Source organism: Hyalella azteca, unplaced genomic scaffold, assembly GCF_000764305.2.
Source record: "Hyalella azteca isolate HAZT.00-mixed unplaced genomic scaffold, Hazt_2.0.2 contig15773, whole genome shotgun sequence".
NCBI classification, from domain to species: domain Eukaryota; kingdom Metazoa; phylum Arthropoda; class Malacostraca; order Amphipoda; family Hyalellidae; genus Hyalella; species Hyalella azteca.
The window spans coordinates 67,271-81,608 of NW_025945612.1; the positions used below are offsets into that span (position 1 = coordinate 67,271).

Consider the following 14,338-nt stretch of genomic DNA (forward strand, 5'->3'; position numbering starts at 1 on the left):
TAATTCCAAGGACAAAATTACTAGAATTTAAACCAACGGCTAAACTTTCGGCTAAACTATCGCTTATAAAACTTTCAGACGAGAAGCAATTCGAGTCCATGAATCTCTGCCCAGATCCTTTCAGCAAACCCAAACAAAAAAATTTGAACTTACGTCATAAATAAACTAATAAGCACAGGATATCACAAGGAATCAAGGATTGCATGAAATAAGTGAAGAAAAAATATAATTGAGAATATTTAAGGTTACGTTTAAAGTTTCATACGAGTAAGTTTGGAAGAACTCTGCAGTATGAAAGACACTTTGCTGAGAAGATAGTAGTGAACAATAAGAACGATGGGCACAGCATCATAACTTGCGAAATGTTCTAATCACTGATACCAAGTCGATCAGTCGAGTCATTTAAAGCGTATCGGATGGTCGCCATGCAACATTCACAATCACTTAAAACGCCATTGAAAAACTCGAGTATATGTCTACTGTATCTTCTTCTGGGGCCGGATTATCAAAACATGCTAAGTATACGTAGCCGCTAACGTTTAGCGTAAGTACAGCTAAGTAGACGTGACTCTACTGAGTGTTATTATCGAAACATTTGCGCGGGAAGCTACGTACAAAAATTTGTGCATAACAGAGTCATGCGTAAGACAGTTTTGTTAATGCCAAATTTTGACTGACTTACGCCATACGTAACTTTTTGAACGTAAGTACGAAAAGTTACGTGAACTTGGCGAAGTTTCGTTAATCTCTGCCCTGGATGCCTAGTCATTTAGCATATCGGATGCATGATCGCTATGCCAACATTCACAATCACTTGAAACACCACTGGACAACACGGGTATGACTATTTACTTCTTGACACTTAGTCACTAAGCATGTATATGATATATATCGGATGATCACTAGGCTACATCCACGATCCAATGCGAAGTCACGTCATTGGTGACTAAAAACCTGAGTGATAAAATAAATAATCTAATGTTTGGTACTTCCTTACTTTCCCTTAGAACACATATGAAATACATCAATTCAATAAATTCGTTCACTCATCCTCGGGGTTTCATAAATTTCATTTACGCCATTTCGAAATTGGGTTCTTTGGGAACAACTTTCATGATTCAGCATCTATACTCACCTGACTTGAGAAATTCGTTTACATCTCGACTGTGAAGTAGTACTACCTATTTCTTCAATACGTCCAGTCGTTTTAGATTTGAGGTTTCCGTCAAAACCTTTCATAATGCAAGACCAAATATCGTCACGATAGCTGAACGTTCCACAGTCACGATCGCAGAAAGTTACACAGTCACGACAGCTGAACGCTCCACAATCACGATTGCTGAACGCTCCACAGTCACGACAGCTGAACGCTCCACAGTGACGATTGCTGAATGTTCCACAGTCACGATCGCTGAAAGTTACACAGTCACGACAGCTGAATGTTCCACAGTCACGATCGCTGAACGCTCCACAATCACGATTGCTGAATGTTCCACAGTCACGATCGCTGAACGTTCCACAGTCACCGCTGTTAACCCTGCGGTTTTGCGAACTAATTCGTATCGTTCCAATCGCACAGCGGTGGGCACAGCTAACCGAAAAGTTAGCTTCGATAACCGATAATCTGCTAACTAAAAAGTTAACTTTTATAACGCTAAACCGATAAATTTCCGAAATATTTGGCTGAATTTCTCGCTAACCGCTAACTTTTAGTAAATTAATTTAGCTTTGGCCTAATTTTTTTTGAGGGGGGGCTCTAAAACTCTGGAAAACAGACCTAGAGAGCTGAACTTTTAATATGTTGTAGCATTGACAAGGAGCTTTCCAAAAAGGTGTAGCATGCCAAGATTAGATGATGATAAAGATGTACATAAATAATTAAATGAACAAATTAAATTAAGCAGTAATTGACAATCAACATACAGTTTATTAAACGAATAAGAAAGTTTATTAAACTAATAAGAAACTGACATGTTTAAACCGACGAATAAGAAAGTGACAGTTTATTGAACGAATAAGAAACTGACATGTTTATGATAACGTACCTTGTCGTCTTTGACACTGTAAGACTGTTACGTGACTAACGTCCAAAGTGAACTGAACTGCAGAATTACTCAATGCTGCGTCAACCAATCACGTCTTTTGCTACTACAATATGTAGCAGTAACACAAAACGTGATTGGTTGATGTACATATGTTGACGTAGTCAGCCGTCAGTGTGGCACACGGCTAAACGCAGCATTAAATATTAACACCTGAATTTTCTATCAGAAGAGATTTTAAAATTTTTTTTATCGGTTAGCGGATTAGCGGAACTGTGCCCACCACTTCTATCGCACAACAAATCTCTTTACTTCTAATGTAGCTCCGCAGTCAGTCGTTATTCAGAGGTCCTCTGTTTACTGGCGGAGTGGACTATATATTAAAAAAAGTTAGTTAGGTACTCACTGCAATGAGTGACAGAGAGCGCATTTTCTCGTCGACGAAAACTTGAGGTCACGGACAGACGGACATGGCGAGCACAATAGTGCATTTTTTCCATAAATGAGAAAATGCGCTAAAAAGTTTGTTAGGTTAAAAGGTAAAAATGTTTGCAGTCACGTTTGCAAGACACAAGCGTGCAAGGCTTCTTCATGTCGTCTATTGGGCAAAAATTGCAGATTTCTAGGTTGCAGCACGTACGGTAAGACAAAACTCAAATTCATATGAATAATGAAGTTCATGACTATTGCTGCAGCTGAACGGTGCTAAAAAATTCGTCTGGAATTGCATACTTGAGAAAATCGAAAAGAGTGACAAAAAAGTCACTCTTGTTAGCGCATTTTCTCATTAATTAAAAAAAGGCGCTATTGCTCTGGGCCTATACTTTCAAAAAAAGTTAAGTGATCATAAGTTCATCAGCCAATCGTTGCCGGCCTTTCAAGCAAAATCCACCAATCATAGATAAGAAAATAGAGCGTAAGCACTTACGTTCACTTAGCGAGTTTTGAAAGTATGGCCCCAGATGTCTGTCCGTCAGTGACTTCACGTTTTCGTCGACGAGAAAATGCGCGCTCTGTCACTCACTGCAGTGAGTACTGAGTTATAAGTCAGTACTCACTCAGTACTCAGTGAGTACTGAGTCAGTAATTATTAAAGTTAGTTCAGTTACAAAATTTGGGGGCGTGTGGCTTTAACTAGATAAATACTGTATATAGCGTTAATATGAGTTGATTTGTGGAATTTAAATTTTATAATTATTATTTAGATAAAGCTCATATCTGAGGTATTTCATATTCCTCTGTTTTGATTCCATGTTCTTCTACAAATATTTTTCACTTTCATTCTTTTCACTTCAACATAATAACATAATGTTGTCATTAAAATATTTGAAATGATAATAAATAATAATTGCTTGAATTTGCTGAGGATAATTTGTTTTAATACAAGAGATATTTGTATCGTGTTTGTGTTCAGCTATATGAGGCTATCAGATTTTAGGTTATCTTCGTTCGATATATTTAAATTTAGTCCCAATTACCATTCATTAACCATTTTAAATATCGCGGTCAAGACTTCAGAATTTTTTTATCATGTTACAAACTATTTTTCTTAATCAGTTCATAGAGATACAACCTTAAACTCACAAAGGTAATCCATTCCAAAGATTCAAATTTAGTTTTCAATTATTCTCCGTACTATTCCAAATATCAAAAGCATGAGTTATATTTTTACTCAACAAAATTTTGTAGTTCTGTCTGACGCCCAGGCACTGCATAAAAAAATCTGGAAGTGTTCTTTCATGCTGGAAAAAATCTCAGAATCTTGCTGTATAATTTTGCCTCTGATAATTATTTACTCGTGCGATTAGATGTTATTCGCATGCCTCCGTAGTACAGGAATTTCTGTATAAACTAAATTTTTTGATCCACGATCCAGTTAATCGTCCAAATCCTGTAAGGAAATGAGAAGAAATCCTTTTAAACGCACGTGATTATGGCGGACCTCCAAGCAGCACTTTCAGAGCTGTGAGACTGTTAGGTACAAATCAAACCCAGTTTAGGCAAGGGGCTTTATGGACTAGTTTCCACTGCTCCTATAAGCTATAAGAATAAATAAGAAAGAAAGAAAGAAGACCTCCAAGCAGCTGAGTTGTTTTGCGTTGAGGTCAGATGAGGTGAGACTGATAGTGTACCAAATAACTGCCAAACGCAATCACATCAATTCCAAACAGCTATCATAGGATGGCTATAAAAATGGAGGGGCCGACTGTGATGGCCACAGACGTTTCTTTCGGGTTCGACCGACTTGGTCCTCTGGGTGCGATCTCTTCAACTTCTCCGACATGGTAAAAAGACCTTACAGTGCTCGTCAAATGAAGAGCATTATCTTTTTTTAAACTGCTGCAATATTTTTCATCAATTTTATTACTCCAGCTGAAGGAAATATATAATTTCAGTACCGATAAATCTATATAAGTTAATCTTACATTTTATCCGAAACCATTGCTCTCGGTTTTAGCCAGTAACTACTTAATACATTATTGATTCACTGGTAAATTTTTTATTTTGTCATAGCAAACTATTAATTGGAATCATTTACTTTCCAGATTGCTTTTTTCCGATGTCTGCTGTCCTTGAGCGCTTTTCTGGCGCTCATCGCATCCGGGCTCGCCTTGCCTGCTAGCGAGACCACGGTTGAAAAAGTCGACGATGTGTGGCATCCGATCACAACTCTCGATGAGACGCTCGTCGGCGAGTCGGGTGCTAAACAACAGGAAGATGACGACAAAACTAGCGCTAAATCTGCTAGTGATGACGATGACGTCAAAGTCAAGACTGTGTTACGAGCCATCCGATTGGTCGAAGACAGCCAAAACCCAAACGAAGATAATGGTTCAACTGTAAACGAGGCTTCAGTTAACGGCAGTACAGATGATTTTTTCTATAATTATGAGTATCCCTTGTACGACACTCAAGAGGTTCCAGAAAATGTGGCTGAAGGTTCAGAGGCAAGTACCAAGGCTCAGGATGAACGCAAGAAACGACACTCGGTGCCGGTTGTGAGTGGGCAACCATTGCAAGGCGGAACTTCTGTTCAGACATCTGGTCAACAGCAAACTACGGGTCTAAAATTAGGTTCTGCAGCCGCGCTAAGCCACCAACAACAATCCTCGTATCGTCATAAATTACAACACCATCGATTACAAGACCTTCAAAGTGGCGGAGTTTTGCTGTCTCAACCAAAAATAATTGTCAGGCAACAGCTAGAACGAGGACCCATCTCTACCGAAACCAGCCAGCTCGGATACAGGCTTCAAGCGGTCGTGAGCGGTAACAATAATCAAGAATCTACTGAGTACTCTCCATCTCAGCAAGAACTCCAGCAGATTTCAAGTACTCTTAATCCAGCTTACACGAATACCAATTCTCAGGTTGGACTTGCCCAAGGTACTTCTTCCAGAACCGACGCTGCGAAGGTTCTCTATGTACTGGGATTGCTCTCTAAGTTTGGAACCCAAGGAAGTGGCTCATCTGCAACATCTCAATCCGTTAGCCCGATAAGTACGTCCAGCGGATCGTCTTATTATAGTTTGAATGGAGGACAACCATTGTCGTTGACTGGGTCTGTGGTTAAGTTGGGTGAAAAACAGGACTTCAGTCAACTCTCTGAAATTGGTAGCCAGGCAAATTCTGCTTCTGTTCAACGCGTTTCAATAATCCGACTTCTACAGCCTCTCATTCGCTATGTTGCAGTGCAAAAAGATTCTCCTCAGGGTCAATGGCAGAGCTTTTTGGAAAAAATTAGCAATCAGGAGTCCACCGTTGGTTATCAGACACTAATTGAACAGATTCAGAGTGAAAACTTGCGGCAACAACGCTTACTACAACGACTTCAATTCTGGCGAAACCTTGCCACAAAACTCAAAAAGTTTCAAGACGGGCTCCAATGTGTTTCCAACTAGAACCTTGCCAACTTCTTGGAATTTCGGATGATATCGCTCAAACTATAAGGATGTTCAACACTATGAAATTTTACACGTTTGTGTCAATAATGACTATAAGATGAGGATTTTCGTTTCACTTGGTTGTGTTAAAAAATATAAAAGCGTTCGGTCTGTTTCTTATGTATGCCCTGAATATTGAAGGGGAAAATCGTTGCATTTAATCTCACTCTTGTGCACGAAAAATATCGATGTACTGCATTCCTGATTTTTTCAAAAGGCTGAAAATTTATTGCACATTTCCTTCTTTCACCTACAAAGATATCATGTCAAGTCATTGATTGAAGTTAATTATAGTTAAATGTAAATCACTGCACAGCATTTCCTTGTTTAATTTCACCGAGCTCAACGCATAAGAAGAAATGAAAAATATAACAGAAATCATTCAAACAACGCCAATGGGCGTCCATAACGATGCATGATGAAGGGTTTCACAAATGAGACCAGAGTTAAAACTCAACGACAAATTAGTAATGATAATTTTGACTCAATAACGTTGAATAAATGTGCGAGAATCATGATAAAAATAAATAAATTATGAGCAAACTAAAACATTCCATATATTCTTAGCCAATTAGGGCGCGTTAAGCGCGAAAATGACCTCGGTTTGTTTCATGGGAAGTAGCCCCCCTTTATCAACGGTTTCTGTTACACTAAACAATGTCAGTGGCACCTGATGCTAAGTTAATGAGAATAAACGGGAATAATTTTCTTGGCATTAAAAATGTTTGCAAAGACGAAGTCTACGCCAGCTAATCAGTTATCGCCGCTCGTGTTCTCTTCCTTGACTGCCAAGCACCGTAAGCTTTCTGAGAACCGAAACCAAGAACATACCATCTATACAGAAAAAATTGATACAACTAATCATACATAATTGCCTTGCAATACCTCTAAATAAATACTAAATAGTAAAATTATAAATTCGCAATCATTACAAAATAGTGCGGGCGGTATCACGGAGCTGTTGTACCAGCCATTGAGTATTGATAGAATCCCAAGTTTCGACACGATTCTATCAATACACATGACACCAATTGCGACCGGTAACTACGCTATTCACACTCTGCACACGCTGAGCACCAAGCGACGGCAGACTATCAAGGCTGCACAGTCAAAATGATTCAAACATTAATTCTTGCTGAGCAGTGCATTCAGAAACGCATTTAATACTATTGAATTATCAACGCACAAGAATAAAGCAAGTGACTTCCATCGACCATTCATAGGATTAGCTGCATAATACATTGAGCCTGTATGATCGATAGCAAGTAGGAAATAAGTTTTCACTAATTAGGAGAACCTCGCTTAGGCAGGCCGACTTCATGACAACGCTGACAATATAAGTTACAACAAACATTTATCGATGGAGACCAGTGAACCCCTATCTCCGATCAGCGCATCGTAATAAGCGGCTTTTGAGCAAATTCCAAATTACCGGTATGGCTAAATTAATCTTGTAAGAATGACTGATATTTGCAAATAAGTTGTCAATAGTAGAATGATAATAAATTCAATGAATGATAATATAAAGGTACAAGTCTGGCATAACAAATTTCACATTCGAGCAAATAATCAGTTCGCACAGGTTTTTCAAACTCAGTATCTGCCAACCGTTCGCCTATCCGGGTTGTCATGGACCACAGTTGGAATTTGTTCAGTTGGAATGGCCCACAGTTGTTCAGTAGAATTAATATAGTTTGTAATAAATTAGTCTACTATATTGTGTATTATTATACGTGTTTTGTAAAGTATTTATGAAAAGTCGGACATATGTATATCGATGTCGAGAATCGGTCGTTGGGGAGAGGCAGTTGGAATTGAATCACAGGCCTTATGTCTTCACTTAAAATCTGACAAATAATAATAAAGCTATACTTATCGACTGAAGTACGAGTTCAATGTCAACATTTTCTTGAACCCCTAAGAATTTTTCAAAAATTTCAACGGGCAGTATTCAACAAGCAAATTTCCAATCAAATTACCTTATGTCTTGACTTTCTGCCGCTTTTTACTACGTTTCCTTCATCTGAATGTTTATCTTATCACTTCCAGCGTTAAAATAAATGTGAATCTTTAAACAACTATTACCGCTGGTACGCAAACCCGTACGGGATATGCCAATAACAATGAATAGCATGATATGGGTTGGAAATAATAGTATGATACTAATCTGGCGATAACTGGCAACTATTTGTACCCGTAGTCAGATGCCATCCACCTACTTCCTGCAGCGCGCTCTCAATTTCAAGGAGAGCATTTACTTAATTCACTAATTATTTGAGCATTAAAATTAAGTAAGATAAGTTACTTGAATCCGGCTTTAATACTTTCATACCAACCTATTGAATACTTTAAAATCTTTTGCGACCAGCTGCACTTTTGGCAGGCAAGCAAGTGGCCATTGAAGTAGAAGGAAGAGCAGACCAATGCGAATTACGAATTGAACTTGAAAGAAAAATAAGTTATCCTTATGACGGAAGGTGCAAATTTTAAGGGTTCATTGGAAGTTCAAGGCCAGGGGCCAAGGTGGTCACTGTAGAACAAAAAGCCAAACCCAAGAGCAATTCAGAGTCAGCCTCCTAATTAAAGCATGAACAAACGTGCATTTGAACGTAAATAAACATGACTGAAAAAACGAGTCCAAGAGCACGTCCAAGATAAATCAGCGTGGTAACCATAAAGATTCAAAGCCTTCTGAACTAATCACAGATTTCTATTTATTGCTAGGTAAAAAAAGCAAGCAAAATCGAAGGCCCGCAAGTTTTGAAATTTCTACAAGCATTTACCCAAGGTGGACAACGAGCTCAATTCCCGACCTGGAGAATTAAATACCTTAATCCCTTTTACTATCACCTCAAATGTAACATTACAAATATTTATATAGAAGAGCAAATATTTTTTATCTACTATAGATAAAGGATAATTGGCTTCTGTATGGCTCGTACTGACCATATCACGCAAAGTTTGAGCGATAACTACGCTGTTCACACTCAGCGCCGGCTTAGCACTCTGCATCGGCAGACTTGTGTATCGTGGTTGCACAAACAAAATTTATCATTCCAAGCATTAGTTCAAACTATGAAGGGCGTTTAGAAACGCAGTCAACACTTTTCAATTATAAAAGCACAATAAAGAAGCAAACTAATTCTTCTGACCATGCATCGGATCACCAGCGTAGAAACATTAACATTACATGACTGATAGCAGGTAGCAAAAAAGTTTTCTCAAATCAATCATACATTATATGATCAGGTTATCAGTAAATCTTGGCAGAAAATGAAGCGTTATCGCTTGTGACAAGTGATGTCATTTTTATTTTAAGCATATCGATAGCATGAGCGTCGACTGACTTGTGTATCCTGGTTCCACAGACAAAACCAATTATTACAAAATTCTTTCTTGCTTAGCGGTGCGTTCAGAAACGCAGATGACACATTTCCATTCTCAACGCACAATGAAGAAGCAAGTGACGTCCACTGACCAAGCATCAGATCATCAGCGAAGAGACATCGAACTAAATGGTTAATTGCAGGTTGCAAGCTGCCTGATTAAGAAAACCATTAACTGGAGCGCCATTTGAGCCTCAGCCTATAGGAAGACTTATTCCGTGACAACACAGACAACATGAATAATTCATAGCATTTTCCCGCTGTGTGTGTGTATAATTCATAGGCCTAGTTAACACCTACTATTCTTCAGCTCATTGTAATTTAGCAAGCATCTTCATCAGAACAAACTTCGTTAACGGGCATTAACAAATTAACCTTGCATGACTGATTTGTATTTTCGCATAAGCTATCAATGGTGCTATATGAAGTACAAATACAGAATACAAAATAGTGCGTTTGAAATGACCATCAATTTGCACTATTTACAAGTAAGCTTATGATTCTTCCAAGCCTCAGTTATCGACGTCTGCGTGGGGACCTCATTGAAGTATACAAGTATACTCATGGCTTATACAAGGTCCCAGAAGGATTACTAGAATTTGAAACAAGAACCAACACCAGGTGCCACAATCACGATTGCTGAACGTACCACAATCACGATTACTGAACGTACCACAATCACGATTACTGAATGTTCCACAGTCAAGATCGCTGAACGCTCCACAATCACGGTTGCTGAATGTTCCACAGTCACGATCGCTGAAAGTTACCCAGTTACGATAGCTGAATGTTCAACAGTCACGATCGCTGAAAGTTAAACAGTCACGAGAGTTGAATGTTCCATAGTCACGATCGCTGATAGTTTAACAGTCACGACCTCTGAACGCTGTTAACCTAACAGTCACCGCTGTTAACCGTGCGGTTTTGCGAACTAATTTGTAGCATTCCTATCGCACAGTGGTGGGCACAGCTAACCGAAAGGTTAGCTTCGATAACCGATAATACTCTAACTAAAAAGTTAGCTTTTATAACGCTAAACCGATAAATGTCCGAAATATTTAGCTGAATTTACCGCTAACCGCCAACTTTTAGTAAATCAATTTAGCTTTGGCTCTATTTTTTGGGGAGGCTCTAAAACTCTGAAAAACAGACCTATATAGAGAGCTGAATTTTTAATATGTTGTAGCATTGACAAGGAGCTTTCCAAAAAGGTATAGCATGCCAAGATCAGATGATGATAAAGATGTACATAAATAATTAAATGAACAAATGAAATTAAGCAATAGTTGACATTCAATATACAATTTATTAAATGAATAAGAAAGTTCATTAAACTAATAAGAAACTGGCACGTTTATGAAAACGTACCTTGTCGTCTTTGACACTGCAAGACTGTAATTAGTTACGTGACTAACGTCCAAAGTGAACACTGAACTGCAGAATTACTCAACGCTGCGTCAACCAATCACGTTTTTTCTACTACAATATGTAGCAGTAACACAAGACGTGATTGATTGACGTACATATGTTGACGTAGTCAGCCATCAGTGTGGCACACGCATTAAATATCAGCATTAATCTAATTAATGATATTATGATTAATTAATTAATTAATCATAATATCATTCAGCATTAAATATTAACACCTGAATTTTCTATCAGAAGAGATTTTTTAAAAAATTTTAACGGTTAGCGGATTAGCGGAACTGTGCCCACCACTGCTATCGCACAACTAATCTCTTTACTTCTAATATAGCTCCGCAGTCAGTCGTTATTCAGGGGTCCTCTGTTTACTGGCGGAGTGGACTATATTTACTCTAGATTTTTTTTTACTGTGGGAAATGAAAAGACTATAAACACCTCCACAAAGATTTGGATAGAACTTTAAATAATCCATGACATATCCCAAACGCGGGTCTAATTCAATGAGAGCAAAGAGGCTGTTACTTCCAAAACATGTCCAATCCACGAATTAAAACACTTCTTCTCCCAGGGCAGCAGTAATAATTAAGCCAAGGGGATGGCAGACGTCAATCACTTACTCACTCATAGACTAAACAAATTGTTTTATTAAACTTCGAATGAGTGCATGTCTCATAGTACTTAATGAAATGAAAGACTAGGAATCATGGGTAACTTGCAAAGTAGCTCATTCCCATCGAATCACATTGCCCTTAGGAGGCTGTTACTTCCAAAACATGTCCAATCCACGAATTAAAACACTTCTTCTCCCAGGGCAGCAGTAATAACTAAGCCAAGGGGATGGCAGACGTCAATCACTTACTCACTCATAGACTAAACAAATTGTTTTATTAAACTTCGAATGAGTGCATGTCTCATAGTACTTAATGAAATGAAAGACTAGGAATCATGGGTAACTTGCAAAGTAGCTCATTCCCATCGAATCACATTGCCCTTAGGAAAGATCGTGTATTCTTTTCAGGACATTTAAATCGGTCGTTCACGCCGCATAAAACCTCTTTTACTGCCATAAAAAAATTTAAATTGCATGTCACACTCGTAAGTTAACAAAAAGTTCAATTAATGTATATTCACAACAATTCTAAAAGACGTAAACATTCCGTTATGCATGTCAACATCCTAAAAAAATACAGAAACAATGTACTAAAAACATTGGGCACGGTCACCTGTGCCTTCCCGCCCTCCCCACTGGGCCTCTCTCAACCCTCCACTTCACAAGACTCCACTCTTGTCATCCTCCTCCTCTCTCTCAACATCCACACGTTCTCCAAATATCCTTTAACACTCTCAAACATAGCCGCAGTTGCTCCCTCAGACAGACCCACAATAATTTCCATCCACTCTTCGCTAGTTCTCTCATACCACACGTCGTTAATCTCGCCTCCCTGATTCAGAATCACCTCCATCAAGGACCATCATATACTGAAGCTCCCTCTCACACGCCCAACATTTCATCACAAAGTGCTCCACAGTTTTCTTCTCATCCCCATCACACATTAAATTTACATTCCCTCCTCTAATTCCACCTGTATGCACGTCCATTCACACCAAGCGCCACTGCCCTGACACAAAATAGAAGGTCCCCACCTCTACTATCATTATACATGTACTCATATTTTGGCATCGCTTTCAGCTAATACAGTCATAGAGAGTCCTTTCCCTCCATCATGGAAGGAAATAATATTTTTATGCTAGACAGCTAGAGGGGGCTAGACAACACCGGGCTGAAGTACAGACGGCAGTAGATCTTTTAGTGATATAGAAGCTATGGAAGGCGATTAACATGCAGCAGGATAAAGCAAAGCGTGCAGAATACACTCATCAGAGAAAGAAACAAAAAGTCGAGGATTAACATGAGTTGGGAAAGCGAAGAATATGTGTGGGTGCTAAGGTTTCACGGTGTAGCACACAATAACTATGAAACACACCTGCATTTTATCTTTAATCTGATGTGTGAGCCGGTGCTTGCAGTTGCCCAAGTGCGGTTCTAACCATGGTTGAATTAATACATATTAATTCAAACATGTTTCTAACAACCTTAACTTTTAATCGCAAAATAATTCGTAATATATACGCCTAATTTTGCTGTATAATTTATAAAACATACTTTTTTCTTTCTGTGATACAAACAATTAATTAAATCAGTGAAGAATAATTTTGATGCAATGAAATATCTATAATTTGAGGAATTAAAATTGGATTTTTTGAATATTTCTGCCAGAACGGAAGCCCTGAGATTTTCGAGGCTGAAGTTGGGGTGGGGTGGTGCTTTTTTTCTGCAGAAGCTCTCAGGCCCAACGGTCATCCTTGCGGTTGTCATGCGGCTTTAAGTCCACCCAGCATGGACACCCGGAAAAGAAGAAGTGGTGCTTTTAGTGTTATTGTAGGGGCGCAGTCGGAATTTTCACTGTTCCGAAATTAACTTTACTTTTACTTTAGGACAGGTCGAGTGGACGCGACGGTGACGGGTGATCGGATGTGTAAACGAGAAAAACGACCGAACTAAGCTCCAAGTTATTGGGAATTTATATCTAATTTTGGAATCGCGATTGAATTTTAGTCGTTGATTCAATCATTCAACTGCTTTCGTCATCACGTCATGGGATAATTGGGATTACTATAAACTGGCAAGAATCAGATAAAAAAGGCAATCTTTCCTGATCTTCCCACACCTCTGGCTCTGGGCTCTGAATATGAATCTGAGAACGTCGCCTCGGAGTACCTAGACGGAGCTCATACGGTCATACTGTTTACCTCCTGGACAACCGGTAGCTAAGCATTCTGCACGTAAATGTGACGTAATCAAAAAGCTGATGGTGGCATGTGCCATGTGTGACGTGACAGTGCAAATGTGCGATCATGCGATGGCCGCCGCCGTCCGCCAATGTGCCAATACAGTGCCATGGGCATGTGATCTGCTTAATGTTGCAGTTGTGAGTCCGGAGCTGGGACGTAGAATATTTACTCCATATTAGAGTGACTAATGACCAGTGAAGTCTTAGTCTAGTGTCTACAACCTTCTTTATTATAGGAAACCTGGAAAACTAAAAGTAATACATAATAAACTAGCTATTAGCCTATTGACCCTATTCATGTCTTGTCTCTTGTGGAGATATCCTTTTTTTACAGGGCATAGGGGTTATTATTCATAACAATATTCTGTATTTTCTTGTTTTAATAATCAATAAGTAGTTTAATTTTAATATAAGTTGTGGCCTTGTGCGTTTGCCTGCAACTGCATAGCTGCATCACTGCATGATGCATCCCATCAAATCATCAATGACTCAATCAGTCTCAATGTCAATGTTGTTGTGAAATGTGAACAATGAATTGAAAGATGAGTTTCAAAGATCCTTTCATCTGCTTTATAACTGAATAACTCCTGGTCATTTGATTCTTGTACTTGTAGTAGCCTAGTAGGTAGATGCTGAAACCATGAAATGGTTGTGTAACATTTAATTTTTTTTGTTATGGTGGACAGGTG

General features: G+C 38.8%; 1 protein-coding gene across 1 annotated transcript; it reads left to right on the plus strand.

Moving 5' to 3' along the window:
* Positions 1 to 4,240: 4,240 nt before the first annotated feature.
* Positions 4,241 to 6,304, plus strand: LOC108683030. The gene is made up of 2 exons (XM_018172306.2): positions 4,241 to 4,327; positions 4,589 to 6,304. The coding sequence occupies exons 1-2, from the start codon at positions 4,325 to 4,327 to the stop codon at positions 5,942 to 5,944; spliced, it is 1,359 nt and encodes a 452-aa protein (XP_018027795.1). The 5' UTR covers positions 4,241 to 4,324; the 3' UTR covers positions 5,945 to 6,304.
* Positions 6,305 to 14,338: the final 8,034 nt, after the last annotated feature.